The 23716-nt window shown below is 40.4% G+C and overlaps 1 protein-coding gene across 1 annotated transcript; it reads right to left on the reverse strand.

Moving 5' to 3' along the window:
- Nucleotides 1-582: 582 nt before the first annotated feature.
- Nucleotides 583-18770, reverse strand: nuak1b (NUAK family, SNF1-like kinase, 1b). Its single transcript, XM_053477549.1, has 7 exons — nt 17656-18770; nt 10968-11088; nt 7799-7950; nt 6647-6712; nt 6403-6522; nt 4743-4875; nt 583-4578 (listed from the first exon to the last, which is right to left on the reverse strand). Exons 1-7 carry the CDS (start codon nt 17872-17874, stop codon nt 3530-3532), a joined length of 1860 nt encoding a protein of 619 aa, XP_053333524.1. The 5' UTR covers nt 17875-18770; the 3' UTR covers nt 583-3529.
- Between the last annotated feature and the right edge of the window lie 4946 nt (nt 18771-23716).

Below are 23716 nucleotides of genomic sequence, written 5' to 3' on the forward strand. Positions count from 1 at the left end.
AAAAAAAGGTTTGCACTTTAAATTTCATTTCACCCATTTAGCTTTGTTCATGGTGCATAATCTGGTGGTCAATTTATGTGTGAAAATGATCCCTCATTCTTGCAGAACCATGAAATTTTTTATCCTTGAGCTACTAGGAAGGCGAAAATCCATAGATGTGATAATCTGGTCATTCTGTACATTCAGGTAGTCAGCCGACTTCATTAGTCTAGACCGGTGTTTAGTCCTAATCCTGTAAAGTCTCTTTAAACTGTGTGTGGAAAAGCTTTTTACAGTCACTATTAAACATTGCTGTGATTTATAATGTGCTTTTTTTTAATGATGCACCTACGAGATCACGGTCATTTATGATATTTGTGACATTTCTTTTGGAAAGTGTATGGTTCAGCACTATTCATCCAGGTTTTAATAATGCATCGGACACTAACCCAGTTTCAGTAATATCAGCAATGTTCTTAATTTTTTTGTTTTTTTTACCTTATGCAGGCCCTTCTTGAATGGTGCCTTTTTTGGCCAGGCAGCATACAAGTAAATATGCCAGAAACTGTCAGTATGCACAGAAAGATTTTACACAACACAATCTGCTTTTAAATGTTCCATTTATTAATGTAGTTGATCTAACAGTGGCTTGGTTTTGCCATACAGATGATGACCACTTAACTCCTTCAGCTTTCACAGATAGCTAAAGGCTTTATCAGCTCCTCATACAAACACGAAATAACCCCAGGATGAAATAATGCATTTAACACCCTTTCACTCCCTTTCGTTCTCTTTTGCCTCCACATTCTTCAAGGTCATTGTATCTTTTCATACCCACACATGCTTAGACAAGGCATGGAGTGGTGTTACATCAACCAAAATGGATTCACTAACCAAAATAAATAGCGTATAAAAACACAATTGCTATAATTACTCATTTAAAAAATAATAATAATTAAAAAAAGATAGCAAAGGCACTGAAACAAAAACCACCTTGGCAGTCCAGGTTTTTAAATCAATAAAATGAAAAAATAAAAATGATTATTGTGGCTTTAGCCAACAACAGTAATGAAACATAAAAATAATACTTAAATAACATAATAATACCATCTTCTTGTTGTCAATAACAATATCCAGTCAAGTTTTCCTATAAGTAGACTTTCTGCTAACTAACAGATATGCACCAGTTAATTCCAGTTTGGCAGAAAGCATGTTTGCGGCTCATTGACCAATGCATAGCTTGAGATAATTCCTTCCTTTTTTAGTTTTCATTTTGGTATGACTTTGCAGCAGAAGTGAATTGTGTACGGACATACTATGATGGCACAGTCACCCTTTAGAGTGCGAGTCCTGTCTAAAAACTTCTGCAGTGAAAAGAACAAATCAGACAAGTGATTTTATATATTAAATGTATGGATTAATGTAAATAATGTACTTTGAACACAGAGGAGAGGGGCTTAGCCCTAGTTGAATCAGTCAAACCTAGCCGCATCCAAGTTTCTGCCGTTAAAATAAAATAATAAAGATTCAATATTTTGGAGAATCAAAAACTGAAATATAATTAAACAAAATACTAACATAGTATAATTCCTTCACTGTGAATCCAGTTGACAATAGAATGCAATATAAAAATGCAATACAATACGATACACAAAGGGTGTCTCATGTCTCTCAGTACCCAGGACCTCTTTTGCACAAAATGCCCTCATATGTCCTACAGATGTTGGTCAGTTTGCTGTCTGGGGAAACTACATTTAATATGTGCACTTCCTCCAATTATTTGGATATTTATCATTTTCAGCTGTCCTGTTTTGGAGGTTTACTGAAACTGAACAAACAAGAAATGCTCCACTGAACACTAACATCCTTGCTCAATAACAGACATGTTTAAAAGATTTGTTTCCTTTCATTTAGAACTCATCACAATATGAGTCAAAACGCAATCCTCATCCATTCACTTTCTTTATTTCTACTTATCTTATCATGCTACTTCAACACTTGCAATCATCCTTCCCACTTCTATTTCCATTTACTGGCAAATGCTAAACGCTTTTCATTTACCTACCACTATGAACACATTACTCTATGTCTCTCTCATTCAACATTCGCACTTACCTACTGTCTACTGCAAACTATAAAGACCTTTATTAAGGATAAATTAACTTGCACACTTACACTGATCACTGACCAACACCCTTTTTATTTAATAACCTGTTAAATGTTTTTGCCCTTAGAACTAGAACCAGTTTGAATGCAAACATGCCATGGCAAGGCGGTTTTTGAAATTAAACCCATAAGCTGGATCGTTAAGATATTGGTGAACAGTGGCTCTGTATTATTCAATCTTTAAATGAAGCATACAGTAAACTACACTAAAAATAAACAGTGATTTCAGTTTTCCAGGAAAACAATAGAAATATCCAAACCGCCCCATTTCATCATGTTACATTTTTGGGAAATGAGAATTTGTATACACAAGTCCAGAGAGGAAATCAACACACTAGTTTCACTCTTTTTGGATTCATTTTGGCACAAGAGCTTTCTTAAAGCATTTCTTTGATGACAAAACATGGCTTTATGCAGATGACTGAACAGAAACAAGATCACTGTGTGGCAGCTAAAGAGAGGTAACAGGGGATAAGGAGCTTGAATAGCTGCCTGCCTCTATTATCAATAAAGAAAATGTTTTTTAAAAAATGACCGAAGCAAATTTTAAGGTATCATGATAGTCGGTTCATATGAAAAGGCATTGCACTTTAAGGCCCTGGGTCTCTCAACATTCAACATTTTTACAAGTTTGCACATCTGGTGATGGCTCCACCTGGCAGCTCTCTCTCCACCTTAAGGAAATGACATACATAATTTGATATGAATTAAAAAGGCACTTCTCACATATTTTCATATATATGTGACTGGATATAAGACCTGTTAGAGTCTGTAATATGTGGCCTCTTGCCTTATGGCGGCAGATATTATTTTTCTTTCTAATAACTAGTAAATAGCATGGCCATTATATATGTCAGTTCCATTTGAGTTTAAGGAGAGACAAAGTTCTTCCTGTACAGTCAAACCATACCAGTTCTGTATCGTTAAATCTACGCAAAAACATTAATAAATAAATGACACTGACAGTTCATTTTGAGCAAGACCCTGGTTTTCTTTTTTGTTTTCATAGGAAGTAAAGATCACAACATGTGCTCTGTGTGAGTTAAGGTGCTTTTGTAAACATAGCTAGACTCTTTAAATTCAGAGCCTCCCCCTGTAGGGTGTCTATGTGTGATTTTAACTCACTTTTTGCTTAACATGTAAACATTTGAACTCATGAGGGTCAAGGGCACTAGAGAACTAACAATCAATTTCTTTACTTCACAATTCTCAAGTCTTACATGCTATGTGTTTGGCAGTGTATAACTCCCTCAATTCGATCCTCAAAAGCCTCTCAATCTGATTATCCCAGCACTGCAACTGGTCGTCAGAAATACACAAAACAAACACCTTCACAACATTCCCTCAGCATTCCCTCTAGATTACCCTCTTCCCATCTCTCTTTCTACACCAGGTTGCTGCTGATGTCCAGGGCTTGCTGGTATACCTGTGTTACATCATCCAGGTCTCCCAGTAGGGAGAAACTGCTGTTGTCCCCAGGTGAGCCATGTGCCCCTCGGCCAAACTTCCCTCCATGCAGAGCTGGAGCTGCCTGCAACCCTTTAAAGTTGGCCAGCTGGAGTATATTCTCAGCTGATGCACAGCCTCGGATGTTGGGCCGTGGGCCGATTTGGGGCCAATCTGCCCCACTGAAGGAGCTGTTGGTCAGGATGCTGCTGTCTTCTCCAACAATGCTGGATGGCCTACTCTGGCTACGCCATAAACCTGAATCACCAGATGAAGCCTCTCCGAGGGCAGCCACAGAAGGCGTGGCACTGTAGGTGGAGTACTTTCCATTGCGCTTCAGAATGCCCTTCCTCCCCACTGCTCGTTTGGGTGGTGAGCTGGCACCTAGGGGTGTAATACTGTTGCCGCTTAGCAGGTCAGAGGACTCGCTGCGCTCTGGTGAAGAGTAGTACCCTGATTCCCGTTGCTGCTTGTTTTTCAGGATGCCTTTTTTTGGGAGTACAGGCACCATCTTAGCCAGAAGTGCTCCTGTGAATGTAGGTTCATCTTCTTCTTGGCCAGCTGGAGACTCATCCTCTTTCTCTACACCATCAGTGGCAGGCATAAGCTCGATATCTTCCGAACTGGGTGAGCGCTGCTCTTCAGAAGGCCGAGTTTTAAGTATTCCCTTAGGTCGCTTCAGTCCCAAGTTGTCGTCTTCATCACAGTGAGGCATTCCTCCGTCATTCTCCTTCTTGCTCTTCTTAGGCCGTTGACGGATTAGGGGAAGTGGTTCAGGTCGGGCTCCTTTGGGTACTCGCGGCTCAGTACGGCTCTGCCAGTCGATAAGGCGGGCCAGCATGGGAGACCCCGTATCACGTTGCCTCTCGCAGTCACACACACTGTTTTTCCAACCCCAGTTCACCCACCAGTGATTGGCAATGTCCTCCACTGTAGCACGCCGCTCTGGATTCACCATCAGCATCCAGCGGATCAGACCACGAGCATCTGGGGGAACATAATTAAGTACATCTTGGAACAAGTAGAGCAGCTGTACAACAATAGTACAATAAATCCAGAAATAAATTCCGGAATCTCAGAATTAAAATTTCTAAATTTCTTTATGGTGTAGCTGCACCACATCAATAGGACTCTTATAGGAGATTCTGTACCTGATGACTGGGTCGGTTCTTTGTATTCACCATTGCTGATTTGCCGAATGAGGTTCTTGTGGTCTCCCCCATCAAATGGCATCGTACCATAGACCAGAGTATAAAGCAGCACTCCCAATGCCCAGCTATCCACCTGCAAAGGAGAGATAACATTGGTATCTACTAACTCAGAACAATAAGTCCTTAGAAGCTGAAGAAATCCACATTCCACACTGCTTAAGGTAAGGCACTCTTATCTCAAGAGTCCTACAAACACTAGCCATGCACACATGATTAGGAAAGTCAACCCGTTGTCATGGCAACTAAAAGCACTCTGCTTGTGATCACGTTGGCAAAACACTGTATTTAAGCTTTATTGCTTTTGTCATTATGATAGAATATGCACAACACACAGACATTTCTCAGACAGGGCACATGGTCAGATATATTCCTCTGCTTTTTGGACCTCCTATTATGAAACCACAAAATTACTTACATAAGAACTACAGCTATGGTGTAAGGATCAGGAAAAAGGTGCCTTGAAAAAGGGGGACTTCAGGAAGCAGGTCTGATATTGAATGCTGTTAAGAAAGCCTGTCTGTTCGCTGATAGGCACCGTTACTTGTAAAACAAACCACCTCCAAACAGCTTGCCATACACTGCACGGGTGTCAAGCCACAGGAAATCAGATAGCAAGTCTTGACTGATTGAACTTCCTTACAAATTATTCTGCTCAAGGCCTTGCTGTTAGACTCTGCCGAGATTCGGATCATAATAGAGTGACACAGCCATTGTGTGCGCCTTTGCTATTTATTCTCCTTACTGCCTGTAATTTGTGGCTTTTCCCATAAGGGTATGGTAATTTTGATTACCATCAAACCCGTAAGAAAATTACTGCAAATTATAGCAAATTGAAAACCTCTGCTTTTGGGTCTAAAAATATGAGCCGCACTTGCTAAAGATTATTTAAGTGCTGCATTTTGGAAACGCCTAACAAATACTTTGAAAATGACTTCGAAAGCACCTACCTCAAATAAAAGAGTGAGGAGGAAATAAAGAGAGATGGAGAGAGAGAAAATAAAAATGCTTTGAATCACCATTTCCCCCTCCCCTGTGGAAGTTACTTGAATGCTTTTGTTAGAACATATGCAAGCAATAGCAATCATAAAATCTTCAAAGGCTTGTTCACTAAGCACTTCCAAGTAAAAGTGCTCATTTCAGACCAATGTTCTCATCTTGAAGGATAACAAAGAACAATGATCCTAGATCAGCTCTCTGAGATTGCATCCAGTGCTAAAGCAAAAGCAACCGTAAAAGTTATCGGAATGTATGCGTTATAGATGCTGTGCCAGAAGACAATGGATGATCCTAGAACCTAGATTTAAGTTAATGGTACCTTTAAAGTCACCTTGAAATGAACCAAGTGGTTAAGGATCTTACTGATGGGCTAAGAAACTTTTCATTTGTATTTAAATTCACAATTTTCAGGTCTACTGGTCCACGATTCTGAACTAATCCAGGAGATATGTTACAGATGCTCTTTCTATTGATTAACAACTAACGTGAGAATCAAACCTTCCAATTGATTAAGAAATGGAGAGGGTTTGTTTTACACACTGCACTCTTACATCCATCATCTTGGGTCAAGTAGTGCAATTTATTTTTAAAAGGAAAGTCTTACCTCAGGGCCCCGATAAGGCCTTCCATTGACAATCTCTGGTGATGCATACAGTGGGCTACCACAAAACGTCTGTAAGAGCTTGTCTTTATGGTACAGGTTGGACAAACCAAAATCCGCAATCTGTTCAGGTACAAATTCAAGATAAATAGTAGTTCTATAGCACTGTATATTAAACATTAATATAAGCCTGGGAGCATAGCAGTATTAGAAAGTTGTAGAAGTCGGTATTGTCAATGTCTTTTACCTTTATATTACAGTTCTCATCAAGTAGCACATTTTCCAGTTTAAGATCCCTATGCACAACACCATTCTGCAAAAGAAAAAAAGAAAAAACTACGTCACTTTTTAACCCCAAACAATCCTATGGATGCCTTCTACACATAAGCATACTAAAGCAGCGGCAGATGTTAACAGCTGAGATTACAGCAAATCTTGCATACAAACATCATAAAGGATTAACTGATGCTCTACCAACTTAAGAATGTACCTAAATAAATATGACAACCTCCTCAGACAACAGCACACCATTATATCTACTGAGGTCATAGGCAACATATTGAGATGAACCGACTAACATCTGCGCCATAAACACACGCCTGTAATTACGAACTAGAGCAAGTTATGTTCTCACACCAGCAGGAATAAAAACCTGACTGTGTCATTAGTGCTTTCCTTTAAAGCAGCAACGGACATGTGGGAAGCACTGCCTGAAGCACAGCCGTTTAAGATTAGGGAGACAAGTTCTGTCGCTGCAGAGTTCGTTAGTAACAAAACTATGCACTGTACTCTTCCAACTTGGCTGAGTGAAAAAGGGAACATATGTTCAGCAAGCTTTTGAATGGGGCAACATGTAAAGCATGCCACTTCCTATGTCGTCTGTGCCAAGCCTGCATGACAGCCCGACTGCCTGGAGCAACGATGACGCCTCAGTCGAACCCGGGTCATCACGGGTCATCTACGGGTTTCCCCGGAAAGGGGAAATGAACTCATTCTGGTCTCACATGCAGTGCATGCCAGCTGACAGTCAACAGGCCAGCCTACAGCAATGTGTCTTTTGGGATCTGGCGCTAAATGGAACACAGCAGGAGATCCAGGCCATGGATAGAGGCAATCAAAGACTGGACAGAAAGACAAAAGTGGAAAGATTTCCCCCAGCATGCTTACAGGCAGAATGTGCATCATGTGTGGTCCACTCAATTAGCTCTAGTTTTAGGCAACCCACTCAATGTGGACATACTACAGTAGCTTATTCCTTAAACTAACCTGTATTCATGGCTCAGGATGCAAAGCTGTAAACAATCATTCTGCCATTTAGAGACTACTCCTGTACATGGAGAGGCCACAGGCAGCATACACACTGTGAAGCTGAAGGGGATTCATGAGCTATATTTTGTACCTTATGGCAGTAGTGCACCGCAGAGACGATCTGCCTGAAGAAGTGGCGTGTCTCTCTTTCTGTGAGTCGCCGACGCTCGCTGATATAGTCGTATAACTCCCCCTTACTGGCGTACTCCATCACGATCACAATCTTGTCCTTATTCTCAAATACTGCAACATAATTTAAAACAGATTGTAAGGTAACTTAGTAAAAGCAAATCCACAAAGAACAACGTGCCTCTGGCATAAATAAAAGGATATCTATTATCTACTGTGTATTTCCTCAAATGCACAGCATGTCATGTAATAAGGATATAGTGCATAACATTTGGCAAACGTTCACATAGAGAAAGAAGTAGCCACAGGAGACAATGATCTTCAAAGAATGTCCTGTGGTCAAAAAATAAAAACTTCCTGTTATGTTTCACTGAATCAAGAATGAAAATTAATAAAAGCCACTCAGACATTTTTAAACATGGAGGGAATTTTTTTTTAAAAAAGAAGATAAAGCAAATATTTTTGACCGGGCAGTCTGCAGAATTCATAGAGTCATGACTTAAACCGCTAACGAGCATGGGGCTCCGCTGTGGTGTAATAACAACAAACACCTCAAATTATAATGAAACACTGCACCACACTTTCTAGAGGAGAAAGAGGTCGTTCCTGTCAAAGCCTCAAAATTCCTAGTTCTCCTTTGGAAAAGCGCCCCACCCAGGCAGGTCATATACAGAGAAGCATCAGCTCACACTGCTTTCCTTTCCTGTGGCCTTCAACTGCAAGGCAGAAAGGTGGAGTGCCAGGCCTTGTGGGAATTGTGTAACAGGAAAACAAGAGAGAAAAGGAAGAGAATGCTGAGAGGGCAGGAACGAACACAGTGCCACTGTTCCACTACTATAAATCATGCATTTATCACACTGTTGTGGAAAGTAGCAGGCAGCTGATGGGTCCGATGACAGTTTGCACGTTGATGGGGAGCCATTACTCCCAGCCAAAACACAGAGGTTTTAAAATAGCTCAGCAGTCATTTCTATGATCCATTTCTCAGTCATAGGATGATTTGGATCACAGAAACCTTAAATGGATCCTTAAATGGTTAGAGCCTTAAAAGACAAAAGGAGCTACATAATAAAAATCTGAGTGATTATTACTCTTTTACATTACTCTTTTACTGTGACTTTCATATGCCACAAAGAAGACACAAATCTTCCACACAGATATGTGTAAAGGGTCCTAATGCCACCTCCGCCTGACATAAGCATGTTTTATGTTATGGGTGTGGGTGCAATTGCTATAATTTAACCTCTCAAGTGTAGGGACAATGAAACCGGCAATGAAATGTCTTGTTTTGCACACCTCAATCCTGAAGCAGACCAAAAACCGTGATTATGAGTATCTAAAATCCATTTAAAATGTTTTCCTGTTCTTCTGATTCCAACCTGTGCAGGAATCAGCTGCTATAGCTCCACTGGGACACAGACCTCATGCCGGGGGATGCTCAGAACCAATGGCCCTTTGGCTCCTTCAGTTCATGTTTGTGTTCCTTAGCTGTGACCTCTGACCACTTACTCCCATTTCACTCTTGTCCTACAGGGAATAATTAGGCAGGTTACATAACCTTGGGCAGTGACATGGCGTGGGCCTCCACTTGCCCATCACTCTGCATCTTTGTTCAGCAGCTCTGCTTACAACGCTGCAATTACCATGTATTGTTCATGAGCTGCTCACTCCTTTCAGACTCCATAACACAATTACACACACAATTTAGGCCTGGACAGCTATCATTAGCACTACAAAAGTGTGTATATCGAGGGTGCTTTAATAGCAAGCAGCACTAGGTTAGATGAAGTGGTGCATTTGTTTTTCTTTTTTATGATTTAAATCAGAAAAGAGGAATAAGTGCGAGAAGTCGTCTAACACTTTGCTGGTGATACACTGCTCGTTCCTTTTCATTCACATCTGGATTAGCTTGTCTCACATATGCAATAAATGCTTGACAAGGGTGTTCCCAAATATATATTTCTCTGTCTATACATTTCAGTGCTATTTCGGTTCGAGGCCAACCCACAACAGTAAACACAATTTTTACGAGATACGCCAGTAACTGTGCAGTGTACATATGTTTTGAAAAAATGGAACGCTTGAAGTGGTAATGGCAGACAAAACAGCATTCACATAGACACTATATGCCTGACTCCAGAGACTCATTTGGATGGGTGTTTTCTCTTAATCATCATCTTAGACACTCTGAGATGAGCCAACCACAACATGGGCTGAGTTACAACACTACGCTGATGCAAATATCACCCCTCATCAGACGCTCACTGCTTAATATACACAGTCTTTGTGTTTATTATTTGTAGACTGTGTGAAGAAAAAATAGCTAGTGCTATATGTGAGTGTGTGTGTGAGTGTGTGTGTGTGTGCGCCTAGCCTGACGTGGCATAGAAACATGAAAGTAACACTCCTCCGTAAAAAAGGGGGGGGGGTGTCAAGGGGCTCTACCCATGTTCTACCCATGAAGACTACACTGAGAGTGATTATTCAGTCACTCAGCTGTCTGTTTTTAAATAAGACCCACCCAAAGACTGAATTAAGAATGTACATATTAATGATCTTAAAAAAAAACACGGAACAGCCTGTAATGAGTCATTTATTATCAGTACTAAGGAGGGTATTAATTATTTATCGAAACAATGTTTAATTGTAGCCGAGTCAGACATGCGTCAGTGCACGAGGGGGAGATGGAGACGCCCAGAGATCCCTCTCTTTCCCAGAGAGTCTGCTTCCCAGCTGCTCACACACAAACCACCAGCAGATGTCTGGCCTTGAGATCAAGAGGACTGAAGGAGACCCCTCATATGCATGGAAAGATGCCCACAGACACCCCACTCCAGTGGGCATACAATCAGATATTCGCTCGCACACACACACACACACACACACACACACACTTTGCCCTTTCAAAAGTACACACAAATAAACAGATGATTAATAACAGGCCCTTAGTGAAGATCTTACAGTATCATCTTCACTGTGAAACTTTCCATCATGGTACAGACAACACAGCACACGCAAACACAGACAGACAGATGAAAATCTTTTGAACACTGAACTAAATTAAAAAACAAATATTAAAGTGTTTGAACTAAAAAAAAAAAAAGAGAGAAAACTTGAAGAAAAAGACAAACCTTCATATATAGAAATGATGTGAGGGTGGCGTAGGGATGACATGATCTCAATCTCCCGACGGATGTGCACCATGTCCTGCTCATCCTTGATTTTTTCCTTCTTAATGGACTTAATAGCAACCTGTAACAATAAAACAGATCAACAACTTTTAGTCATCACATAGCTCATATCATTGAATTAACAATCCTTTTAGCAGTGTTAATGCTTACAAGCAAGCTTACCTAGCACCTTTTCTTCCCTAACTAACTCGCATCACACAACGGCTACCAACTGCTGCTGACATGCTCCCTCTGATATATTTGCGACATCACACTTAAAGGAAAACGCCCTCTGCCCTTTTCAACATACACACAGTTTACAGGCACCAATATCTGGCAAGAAGAAAAAGTCTACCCTCTTATTCATGATCAATCTTGATCACCCTTAACATGGAAAAACATTCACCCCATCACTGACTGATGATGCCACAGCCATCATACCACTGAGGAGTACATATGTTGCATTACAGAAGCCATTTATCATGTGTATTTTTGATATTAAAGAAATTGTGACATGTCAAAAGGGGGTCCCATGATCACATCATGAAGTAGAGAAGCAGTTACCATTTTCTTATAAAGAAGCACTATGGCATGGTGTGCTTGTCATATATCTAAATGGTAAGAAATTAATGTTTATTTATTAAAATAGGTCATTTATTTTTGTCATTGTCAATTCAAGAGCGAAATACCGGCCAGGAAAATGCATTTATTTTTCTGGTCATAGTTACATTCCAACATGCTTACATAGTATAACGCTGTGAATTATTATTATTTTATTTTTATTTTTTTTATGAACTGGAGCTACTTTTGAGTTCCCCTGCTATGAATAAAGAAATGTCAGCTAAATAATGTCAGCTTAAGCAAAATACAGTATAAACTTATAGAAATGTCAGTCAAACTACACAAGACTATATGCGTAACCTTAACAAATCAGACCACCCTCTCTGACCTCAAATGAACTCCAGAGATTAACGAATGCGTCTGTTCCAACAAGCGCTGAGCTTAAAATAGGGGCCTGTACTTCAAACCCAGCCATTTCATTCAGTGTGTCATTTTCAAGCCTCCTTGGAGAAAATGAAGGCTTGCAGGTTGGAAAAGAGAGCAGGCCATGGTGCAGTAATGGAGGCCCTCACTGTGTCTTTACTCTGCTCGTGTGGGCGTTGAGGATTGGGCAATGTTTCTCACTGAGACTTAGGAGCCGAGACAGCTTTCCCTCTAATAGACGGATCGGGTTGCGCAGCAGAGAACAGATCCACATGTTTAGAAGGAGAAGGAGCACACAGGCTCCCCAACATGGTGAATGAAAGATTTTTCCGTGTTTGAATATAATCCTTAAAATGAATATAGATAGCGCAGTGTAATGGTTATAGTATGTGGATAGGCTATGACCCTGGAAAGGGAGTAAGGCTCGATTTCTGCACCATTGTGTAATGATCTCATATGCTTCAGCCCTCCTCTAATCATTGTGACATAATTCTTGGTAAAATCCAATGTAAGGATTCCTTAGGGAAGGTTCATAGTGTTAGAGAAACACATAGCATTACTGACTGTGCTGAGGAGGACAGAGTGGGGAATGCAGCTTATATGCTGCTGTGTCTCAGGGATACTTCTTGTTTTGCACGATCACTTGTTTGTTGTTTTCTTTACAGATGAGTCGTCACAAAGTCCAGTCATTCACGTGTGTCTGATGAGTTCTAATGGTTAATGGTGGGTATCTATAATTTTTGTAAATCTGTATTTACTGCTCTATTCCTTTAAAGTAAATTCTTGGCTGCTTTTGGATTTGTTACTCAGAATTTAATTTTAGAACAATGCAGAAGAGGGATACAGTGCGGACAGATGATATGCAACAGAAAAAGAAATGCTGGCAAAGGATTTGCTGGCCACCACACTCACACCCATGTGCTTCATGACATTTAAAGATTGGGCAAGACACTGGAATGAAAGTGTTTATTAGGAAAAATTATCACCAAATATACATATTTATACGGTGTCTAAATGTCACAATGTGACGATTTGACAACTGAAAGTGACGAAATTGACTTAAAAACAGTGTTGGAGACAACTCAGTCCACTTTTATTGTTATGAATTATAGCTCCTTATAAATGCCAGCAAGCTTACCAGATCACTCAAAGTTCAACCTAGTCAAAAAAATATTTTAAAAATTATGACAACTCAAAACTCTTGCCCTTTCCTTCATACAATACAACATGAACTTAATGACATGGTATAAGTCTTGTCTATACATCTTCACTAAAAGGTCTGCTGATGAATCATTTCGTCTAGTATAATGATAGGATAAAATGTCGGACAACTGTACTCTTTGCCAAAGGAGGAGCCCAGTGCACTAAAGCCCTGCTTTTTACTGAGAAACAAAAACCACATGCTAGGCAGAGCTGAAGGTAAATTATGCAGCGCAGCCCTATAAGGAAACACGACCGGAATGGCTTGAAACTTGATTATGTGGAATAAAATGGTATAAATAAATACATAAATCGGGCCAATTCACTGCACGCTCGGTTGAAACTCATGGGTTTTTTTTGGTAAGACACAGCAAAATGTTTTCCATTATCTCATAAAGTTTATCTAAAGCTCAGGTATGTGCCTCCTGCCAGCCCCACAATAATAGTGCAGGAATGTCAAGACTCCAGAGGGGCCCATTGTGGACAGCGCTCTGACTGCAGAACTCCACCTTCAAAATATGAACAATTTTGTATTCGAAAAGAGTTCTAGTCCCAACAAACTTTTCAAAAACATCTGGATCCAATCCACTGAACAGAACTCAACCTCCAGTTTAGTAAGTAGCTGATATGAAGACCTGCTTCTAATTGCAATGCCTTTGATGAGCTGACATTCAAAAATAGTACTTTATCAAAAAGTATTTTATCCATTTAAAAACATTTCCAATTCAAGAAACCAATTCAGAAAAGTGCAATCTATTTAAAAAGTGCATCAACTGCTCACATCCAGCACTTGGTGAAGATGTTTAAGGACAGTTATTATGCAAAAATCACTTTCATTCAGCTAGTTTTTTGTTGTTCTTGTTTTTACTTATTAACCAGGGTTTAAAAAAGCCAATTAGACTTTCCCCTAATGTGACATCATACAAGAATATCCCAATAACCAAGCTTATTGCTCAGCTCTGCTGTTCTCTTGTTAGGCGTGTCTCAGCTGTAGCTCATTTCCATAGGAAATTCAGAGAAGGAGTTAAACAGAATGAGCTTGAGGTATGTAAATAAGGAAACAGTAAAATATGGTACCTAAAACATTAGTTATATTACCTATGACATTCCTGGACATGCCTATACCTGCTATGCCTAAAATCAATGCAAACTAAGAATGGACAGAGACACCACATGTCCAAAAGGGTCACTTTAGATATTTCAGAACAGATTGCTGGATGATAGTCACTCATCTTAAATCAGGGGATTTTAATAGCCCACAACACATACTATGGAAGCACAATGGGATACTATCTTCTAGATTTATCAGAAAGGAAGTTTACAACAATTGGAAACCCCAGTTGAGGAGATGCAAATTTGTGTTTTGTGTATTGTTACAATCCCCATTTGTTTACCCCACCTAGTCTAGCTTGTGAGCTGCTGTTAGAACTTGGGGGTCAGGGGTAGCTCAGTGGTTAAGGCATTGGACTACGGTTCGGAAGATCCCAGGTTCAAACCCCACAACCACCAAGTTGCCACTGTTGGGCCCTTGAGCAAGGCCCTTAACCCTCAACTGCTCAGATGTGAAATGAGATATAAATGTAAGTCGCTCTGGATAAGAGCGTCTGCCAAATGACTAAATGTAAATGTAAACTTAATGAGCTTTTATAGCAGATCATGAACCTGGTTAGTGTTTGAATATTTACAATAGATTTGAGAGAAGATACCGCACTTAATTCTGTATTAATGGGATTACAAACTCTTTTCCTGCTAAAGCCCTGCATGAGATATAAATTTTCCAAGGCATTTTCATTTCCTGTGCAAGATGGCCTTTCACTTGTCACAATCTGTCATCAGTCACGCTGTCAGCATAAACTTTTCCCAGTCTTTTAAAGGGCTCATACCCACACACAATTCACATCATTGCACACAGTCGAAAAAGAATACAAGACAGATGATAAATAGCATACAGCAAAGTGAAAATGTTTATATACTAGATGTACAAGGTGATTGCACACACACTTATGCTTATTACTCTCCAACCATTTTAAAAGTACTTCATCAGAAGACAGCACCTTTTACAAACATTTTCCAGCATTATTTGTCTGTCACTTGTGAGAGATGCGGTCAGTCACTTAAGTCATGCTGGTGATGCAATGATCTCTAGACCGGGATTGGATTCCACATCTTTATCAATAAAAAAAGATACTGCAGAGATTTTACTTATACATATTCTCAGGATTAAAAACGCTACAGCAAGGTGAGGCAGACTGAAAGCTCTGGAGTCCTAGAATTCAAAGTGATAACCCTGATGGCATAGAGGTAGAATGCTTAAACCAGGAGATCCCATGTCTTGGAGCAGTACGACTGCCTGTCACTGATAACAGGTTGTGGCTCTTAAAGGAAACCTCTGTTTCTTAGGGAGATAACACAGGAATGTAGGACTGTATCTGTTAAACAAATAACTCCGGGTTTGAAGACACCCCCATAGGCTGACACGTACACACACAGGGAACAATAAACTCGTTTTTTTGTGTGCCTCCTCAGACGACAATGAGAAGACATTCAGAAAAATAAGAAAAAAAATCATACTTACTTGATGAAACATTTGGCTAAAAGTGAAAGTGAAAGAAATGCGTTAGATGGACGTTAGATGGTGGGAATGACTTTCAACATGTCATTTCTGTACCTCAACAACTGCTGCCACTAGGACAGAGAAAGTGAGAAGTACATGTTTGTACTGTATATATACACCTCTCTCCAAATTTCTGGTTTATATTTAGCTTTATTACCCAACAGTCATCCAATAGACTCAGATTTGATCCTGGCCCTGGGCCCAACCCACCCCAGCCCAGCCCAGCCCAGCCTGGGTTGGTTGTACTATGTCCTGTGTGTGTTTGTGTTTTTGGCTTTGTGGATAGATTAAAAGCAAACCTTGTTCTGTTTGCACAAGTAAAAAAAAAAATTGGAACAGAGTACAGAAGTTACACATTCATAACGGAGTTAGAAGCTCCCAGTGGATATGCTATTGCTATGGCGTCATAACATGCCGTATCAGTGATTTGTGCTGCCAGGAAGCACGAGGCTTTCACAGGCTCTAAAACACATTTGCACACCCAGAGGAAAAGACTAGACTTTTATTAATAAACAATAAAATATATATGGTGTGTGAAATGGATTTAGGAAGACCCGCATTGCTTTGTTTACTCTTTGCCCCACTATTCCGACAGGCTGCCTAGCAACAACCTGTAATCTTTCGCAGTTTTATTACTATCTTTATCACAGGTCTTATCATATATGAATTGATTCTCTAAGACTGTGAGCTTGACCTTCTTGCAATAAAGGTCATGTTTTTGTGAATCGTGGTGAAAAATAGGACTGACGTGCATGCAGAATAAGAAAACCATACCCTGTGTGTTTTTCGCTACTCATTCCCACTACTGATCAGATGGCCAAATAGCCAGCTGGCCGAGCGCGTGCCCACAGCCCTGGCTACACACTGCGCAGGCGCACTGACCGCAGCTAACATTTCCCTCGGGATGGAAAAAAAAAATTAAGTACTTCATTTTACCAGCTGTCCTCGTTAAATTAATTGCTGCGCTCTTTTTTTCCTGCCAACTTTCTGAGATTGGCTACAGATAGACTTTAAAAACTGCTTTACAAAAGCTCATATTAAAAATAGCAGGCAATTGGAGCATAAAGGATAAGGTAAGTGGGGTTGGCTAATATCTAAATATAGTAAACAGGTATGGGAGGGGCCTGATGGCCTTTTATTGTAAAGGGGGTAAATTTTTTTAGTTTTTTCAAGCTCAGATTTTTTAGGGTAAACAAAATTCTGGTCTCTATATTTACCACAATTGCCTTCAATTTCCAGGACTGGAAGTTTGAGTGTTCTCTTAAAAATTTCTCAAAAAATCCTTGCTTTGAAGGTTGCTTCTCCAGGTTTCCTCCTGTTTCTGCCTACAGTCGAAAAATCTATTCAATCCACATCAAGTTTTATTTTTATAGAACTTTTGAAAATGTTCATTGCCACAAAAGCAGCTTTACATAATCCGAGGGAAAATTATGGAAATTTTAACGGAATGAGTGGGAAAATATGTATAAATTAAAAATGATCAGATTGTTCCTTCACTGAAAATCAATTCAATTAAACTCAGCTTTATCAATATAGTGCTTTTAACAATGAGCATTGTCGCAAAGTTTGAAATGTATGAGGACATATGTGGAAAACAGAATTATCAGTTTGTCCCTGATGAGAAAGCTGAGAGCGACAGTGGCAATAGGAAAAAAACAACTCATTGAGATGGCAATAAGAAGAAACCTTTGGCACCTCATTCAAGGGTATTCCTTTATGCCCCGAGTACCCCCCATGTGACCAAACATGAGTGAATTTCTGGTGTAACTCACCTGCTGCAGCTCATCAGCCGGACCAGGTTCCCTGAACAGGTAAATCAATCAAACTGTAAAAGAATGAACATACACTCACCACTCTCCCTGAATGCCTCTCGATGGCTTTCTTCACTTTGCCGTACGTGCCTCTGCCCAGCGTCTCCAGCAACTCGTATCGGTGTTTCAAGTTGTGTTTGTGGTGATGTTTCTTCACCCCTGAGCTGCGCTGGCTCTCTCCTCCTGACTGAGGTGACACGGTGACTGGCTCACCGGCCTCTTGTTTCCCCTCCGAGTCCTGGAGCGTCTTGACCTCCATGTCCACGCAGGACACCAACTCTTCCTGTCTGATTAATATTTATTCTACTATCTAGCTTCCAAGTATTAATAATAGGTTAATACGCCTACTTATAAAAGATATAATCAATAAATAAATAAATAAATAAACGATAAACAACCAACGTTATATGTCATATATGTTTATATGCTGACTGTCAGTGATTATAAGGATCCCTACAGATCCCACATGTTGTAAATGATGGAGTTATTCCCCCTATAGCTGGTCTAATCTACCTGTCTAAAATCTACAAAAAAAAAAAAAAACGGAATGGGGTTCTTATGCGTGTAAACCGGCATCTCGCGTGCGTGTTAATAGAAACACTAATTAGTCACAATTAAGAATGGGACGCTAGTTGTCCAGTCTGTCCTATTATTTGCGGTTAACTCACTCCATTAAAAAAAGACACGCGTTATTTATTCTATAAACAATCTTATTTCACCTATTCTCAGCGTCCAAACGCGTCACGTTCCGTGCTCGGCATCTCATGGCCTCCCACCGGTATTTCTTTGTTTACCTGGGACGCCGCATAGCCTACGACTGCTCGAATTTACTACAAAAAAAATACATAGCATAAATATATGTGTGTGTGAGAGAGAGAGAACGAAAAAAAAAAAACCAACACCTAAAGCGGTGAAAGCGGCGCCGGGCTCGGCGTTCAGCGCGCGCGGAGGAGCAGGAGCGCTCATTTTGTCGGCGGCTCGCGCGCCGCGGCGTCACTCATCTGGCTTCCGGCTGCGGCGCGTGTGGCGCTCGGTGACCACGTCGAGGTGAGACGCGCGCGGCTGCTAGCGCTTTCATACAGCTGCGCCCTCGTCAACATGGCCATGATGAGTGTGTGTGTGTATCTCTCTCTCTCTGGGTCTGTTCTGCTCTCCTCCTCCTCCCTCCTCACGGACAGGAATAAGAAAGGAGGAAAAGAAAATTAGAGGAGGAGTCAGAAGCATCGCTCGTGCCTTTTGTAGTCCAGTCCGGCCCTCTGTAGGTTTAGGTCTCTCTCTCTCTCTCTCTCTCTCTCTCTCTCAGGCGACGAATAGACTGTAATAAAACAGAACACTTTGCACGTATAACGCTTAGAAGGACGTGAGCTACAGTATATGGACAAAAGTGTTTGGTCCAACCTGTTAACTACTGAATTCAGGTGTGTCAATCAGACCCCTTAGTGCTTCAGCATACCAAGACATCTTGGACAATGCTGTGCTTCCAAAAGTTTGCCCTCCTCAACCCCATCAAGCACTTTTGAGATGAACTGGAACAGAGATTGTGAGCCGGGCCTTCTTCCCAACATCAGTGCCTGACCTCATAAATGCTCTACAGAATAAATGGGCACGAATTTCCACAGAAACACTTCAAAACCCTGTAGACAGCCTTCCAAGAGGAGTGGAAGCTGTAATATCCGCAAAAGGGGAACCAACTCCATATTAAAGTATATACTTTTGAATAAAATGTTTTTGCAGGTTTGGCCAAGTACTTTTGTCCGTATAGCATACTATATCTGAGAGATGGCTTCTTCTAACCTCAGTGTGGTTCTCCAATCATAGGTTATTGTTAGCTGTAAATAGGTGTGTTTTTTTGGAACCTTCATAGCATCAAAGCGCCTACAGTACACTAAGATTCTAATACATTCACTCACTCATTTACTCATTGTCTATACCACTTTATCCTTTGTACAGAGTCGCAGAGGCCTGAAGCCATCCCAGGAGACATTGGGCATGAGGCAGAGTACACACTGGACAGGGTGCCAATCCTTCACAGTGCACACACACATACACACATGCTCATTTACACACTACGGGCAATTTGAAAAGGCCGATTAGCCTAATCTGCGTGTCTTTGGACTGTGGGAGGAAACTGGAGCACCCAGAAGAAAACCCACCAAGTACAGAGAAAACCTGCAAACTCATGCAAGAAGGGCGGGAAACAAACTCTTAGTGGTAACCACTAAGCCACCATGCCACCCCTACAATACACTGTATTAATTAACACTTACATTAATATAACCTTGCTGTTATAATAACATCCACTCTTCTTTTTTTATATATTCTGAGGTGTAGCTCTAGAGGTCCAGCTGGGTTCATCCCAAAGATGTTTAGCTGGAATGAGGTCAAGGCTACGTGCAGAACACTCAAATTGTTCCACTGCAAACTTCACACACAGTGGAGCTTGGTTTATGAACAGGGACATTGCCATGCTGGAGCTGGTTTGAGCCATGTAGTTTCAGTGAAGGGAAATGTAATGCTACAACACATAATGACACTCCATAAAACTGTCTGCTTTGTGGAAACTGTTTGTGAAAGAATCTCATATGGATGGATTAGCTCTATGGTTATAAAATTTAAAAGCTTATTGTAAACTATTCACAATGCATCTACAATCTTCTTGTCTATGAGGTATAATTGTTGTTTTTTCCAGAACCCCCTGTTTCAGGAATCTACCTTCAGTATTTTTAATGCCTCCAGAATCTTGAAATAAGGTGTATTACTGAAAAACAGGGCTTCAAATAGAACAATGTGCTTAGCACTGAACACATGGAATTTAGCTAAAATACTGTGCATAGAAAAGAACTGACAAAATGCATACTTGTGTTATTGTTCGCATCTGTTAACACACACTTCTGTATCCTGTAAATCATTCATCAAAAGCATACTTAACAGTGCAAACTAAAAGGCAGACTTAGAGCAGAATGCAAGTTTTCATTGACTCTACTCAAGCTTGCGTTCCAATATGGTCATAGTGAAGCGTGCCACATATCCCAAAACACACACACACACACATACTTAATCACAAATGCACTCAGACATGCTGAAAACCTACCCAAGCTAAGTTTGTCACTCCAGATCAGATGTGTTGTCCTTTGTTTGTGTCTGTATGATTTAGATACACTTCATGTCCCAACTGATTGGACAAGAGGAAGTCTGAGTCTGTTTGATCTAAGAACTTTCAGGAATCTGGGACATGTGGTGCCTTGGTCTGCAGTGGGTCAGTGGAGCGCAAGCTGAAATAGTAACTGTGTGTGTGCGCCTGTGTGCGTGTCCAAGATTTGCAACACAGTCAAAGCTTGGCCTTATATGCACTCTAGTCTAAAATATCAAGAGTCAAACATGATAAAAATGCAACAGTCAGGCATTCCCTGCCGGTTCTGCACACACTAAAGGACATCTAGGAGTGCGCTCACTAAAGCACATCCAGCGTTGTAATTTAGTCATAAAGCTAACTCCACAGCTATTTGTTAGAACCAAATTAGAAACAGCGTTCACCCTAGACCTTTCAGAAGGCTATCATTAAAAAGTACACAAGGTTATAGGGATGATTTTCGATGGACATCAGATGACAAAATGAAAATCTTACATGTGCTATAATACATGAAATTATGTTACATGGTACATAAAGCTTTTATGCTTATTGTTAAAGTTGATTACCAGGAAACAATGCATATTGATGTGCCCTACACTACACATCCACTCTTTATGCACCGCAAATACACTAACCACTAGCTATATGTATGACAAAAGAAAATCACTTTGTCTAACAAAATTTCATGAACCTATAAATCTGTAAATTCTTCATATTCAGCAGTTTCTTCTTTCTTGAAGCTCTCATTTTCTACTGGGCCTTGAACAAAGATTTCTTTGAAGATATTTTATTCATGTATTTGATCCCCTGCAGATATTTGGCACAAGCTGCTGACTGCAATCATTTCAAGATTGTTAGCAGCGTTTGCGCACAAAGAGAGCCAGTGAAAGTGAACCCCTCCAACTCAGAATTAGAGAGAGAGAGAGAGAGAGAGAGAGAATAATCGTTTGACCAGAATAAGACGAAAGGATGCAAGGTACTAGGAGGGATTAAGCTCCCTGATGACTCAGAGCTCTATTTATATCTCTACAATGGATAACCATTCTGGATACCCATTCAGGTGTGCTGCTTTTTCCTATATTGCTACCTCATGTCATTATCTAATATCATTATGTATTATGGGAAGCTTTCTGGAATGTATACTCTAACCTTTACGGTTATGTGGTTGTTTTCTTTAAAAAGTATGTGTCTCTTCTTTCTGACACATACTTGCATTTGTTTATGGTCAGATTAGTGGAAACAAAATAGTGTAAATAATACATGCAGTCGATAATCCTAAACATTTTCAGAACTTGGCATGGAACTAAAACCTAACCCCATCATGAACATAAGTATAAACTAAGCAGAGCCACTAATCTGACCCTGATACATATGCATAGTTTTAACCTTAGTGACAGAGTGCGAGAGAGAGAGAGAGAGAGTAAATGCAAGGTCAATGTTCTCGTGGTTTACCATCCATGTGGGTACACTGTTTTCCCCATACAAATGTGGACACGTGCACACACACACACACACACACACACACACAGAGCCATGTTTTCCATTGGTACTCTAGTTACGTGTGTGACGTGCAACATTGCAGACACTGTGTTTGCAGGCACATCTTATATTTTGAACCTGGACGAGAGAGGGTCCACCTGCTTTAGAGATGGAAAATCCAGTCTGCTGCCAGCAGCCGAGAGAGATTAGAACAGTGCAGCTGAAAAGTTGTACACTAGAGAATATAGACAGAGTGGAGAAATAAAGGGAATAAACAGACATACATGCAAGCAGTTTGTATTATTTGAAAAAAAAAAACTACAAATAACTCATTTATTGTAACCGTTTATAATATTTCTACTAACAATCTTCATCTCTTTGCTTACTCTTTATACTGATTATTCTATGTACAGGGTCACAAGGCCCTATCCCAGGAAACTTAGGGCATGAGGCGAGGTACACCGTGCCAAATGATTGCAGGGCACACACACACACACACACACACACACACACACACACACACACTATGGGCAATTTGAAAATGCCAATTAACCTAATCTGCATATTTTTAGACTGTCGGAGGAAACCTGAGTACCCAGAGGAAACCCACCATACTCGCACCCAGAGCCGTGATGGGAATTGAACCCTCGACATGCACAGCATCACCATGACACAGTTATACCTACAATGTTAATTTTAATCAAATTTGTATATGATGTTCTCAAAGCTCATGTACTAGACCACATACGATAAACGCATACACTGAAATGCATACTGGACATTGACAAAATTACTGAAACACCTTAAAAAAGACTGACCTTGGGTTAAATCCTAGGATAAGTTACTGTCTTTGTGTCTGCATGGGTATCCTCTGGGATCCCTGGTTTCTTTCTTAAATAAGATTAACTACCTCTAGGGATGAACATGTGTATCATTCCCTGCCATGCAACAGTTTGTGGTGTATTCCTGAGATAAAGTCCATGACCATGACCTGTTCTAAGAGTGAGAAAAACCTGTCCCACACAGCAAAGTATGCTTGTGGTAACGGTTAACCCACACAGTAGACAACCTCCCTTGATGCTGTAGTTAAACATGGACACTGGACACCGGAATAAAAAAAAAAGATTAAGCACATCAAATATAAAAATTTTTATATATATATCTTTTTTTAAGACTTTAAAGGGATAATAAAAAGAGCACTTTAGGAATCTGAAGAAAAGTTTATTTTTTTTATGTACTTTGCTGCCACCTTCTGTACATAATCTGTAATAGCTGCTATAACGTTTAGTTTTATACGTTTCTGAGGGAGATACGGGTTGCGATTTCGGATGTAGCCTATAAGAGGTCTGGGACAATTAGTGGTTGACGCTGATTGGCTGGTGTGATAGGACCTGGCAGCCAATAGGGAGCAGATTGACTAATTGGCGGAATGAAACGCGCGAGCCGGAAGTTTTGATAAACAGCTCGTGAGAGTTTGGTCGTTGAGAGAGAA

This window comes from Clarias gariepinus, chromosome 2, assembly GCF_024256425.1.
Source record: "Clarias gariepinus isolate MV-2021 ecotype Netherlands chromosome 2, CGAR_prim_01v2, whole genome shotgun sequence".
In the NCBI taxonomy this organism is placed as follows: Eukaryota; Metazoa; Chordata; class Actinopteri; order Siluriformes; family Clariidae; genus Clarias; species Clarias gariepinus.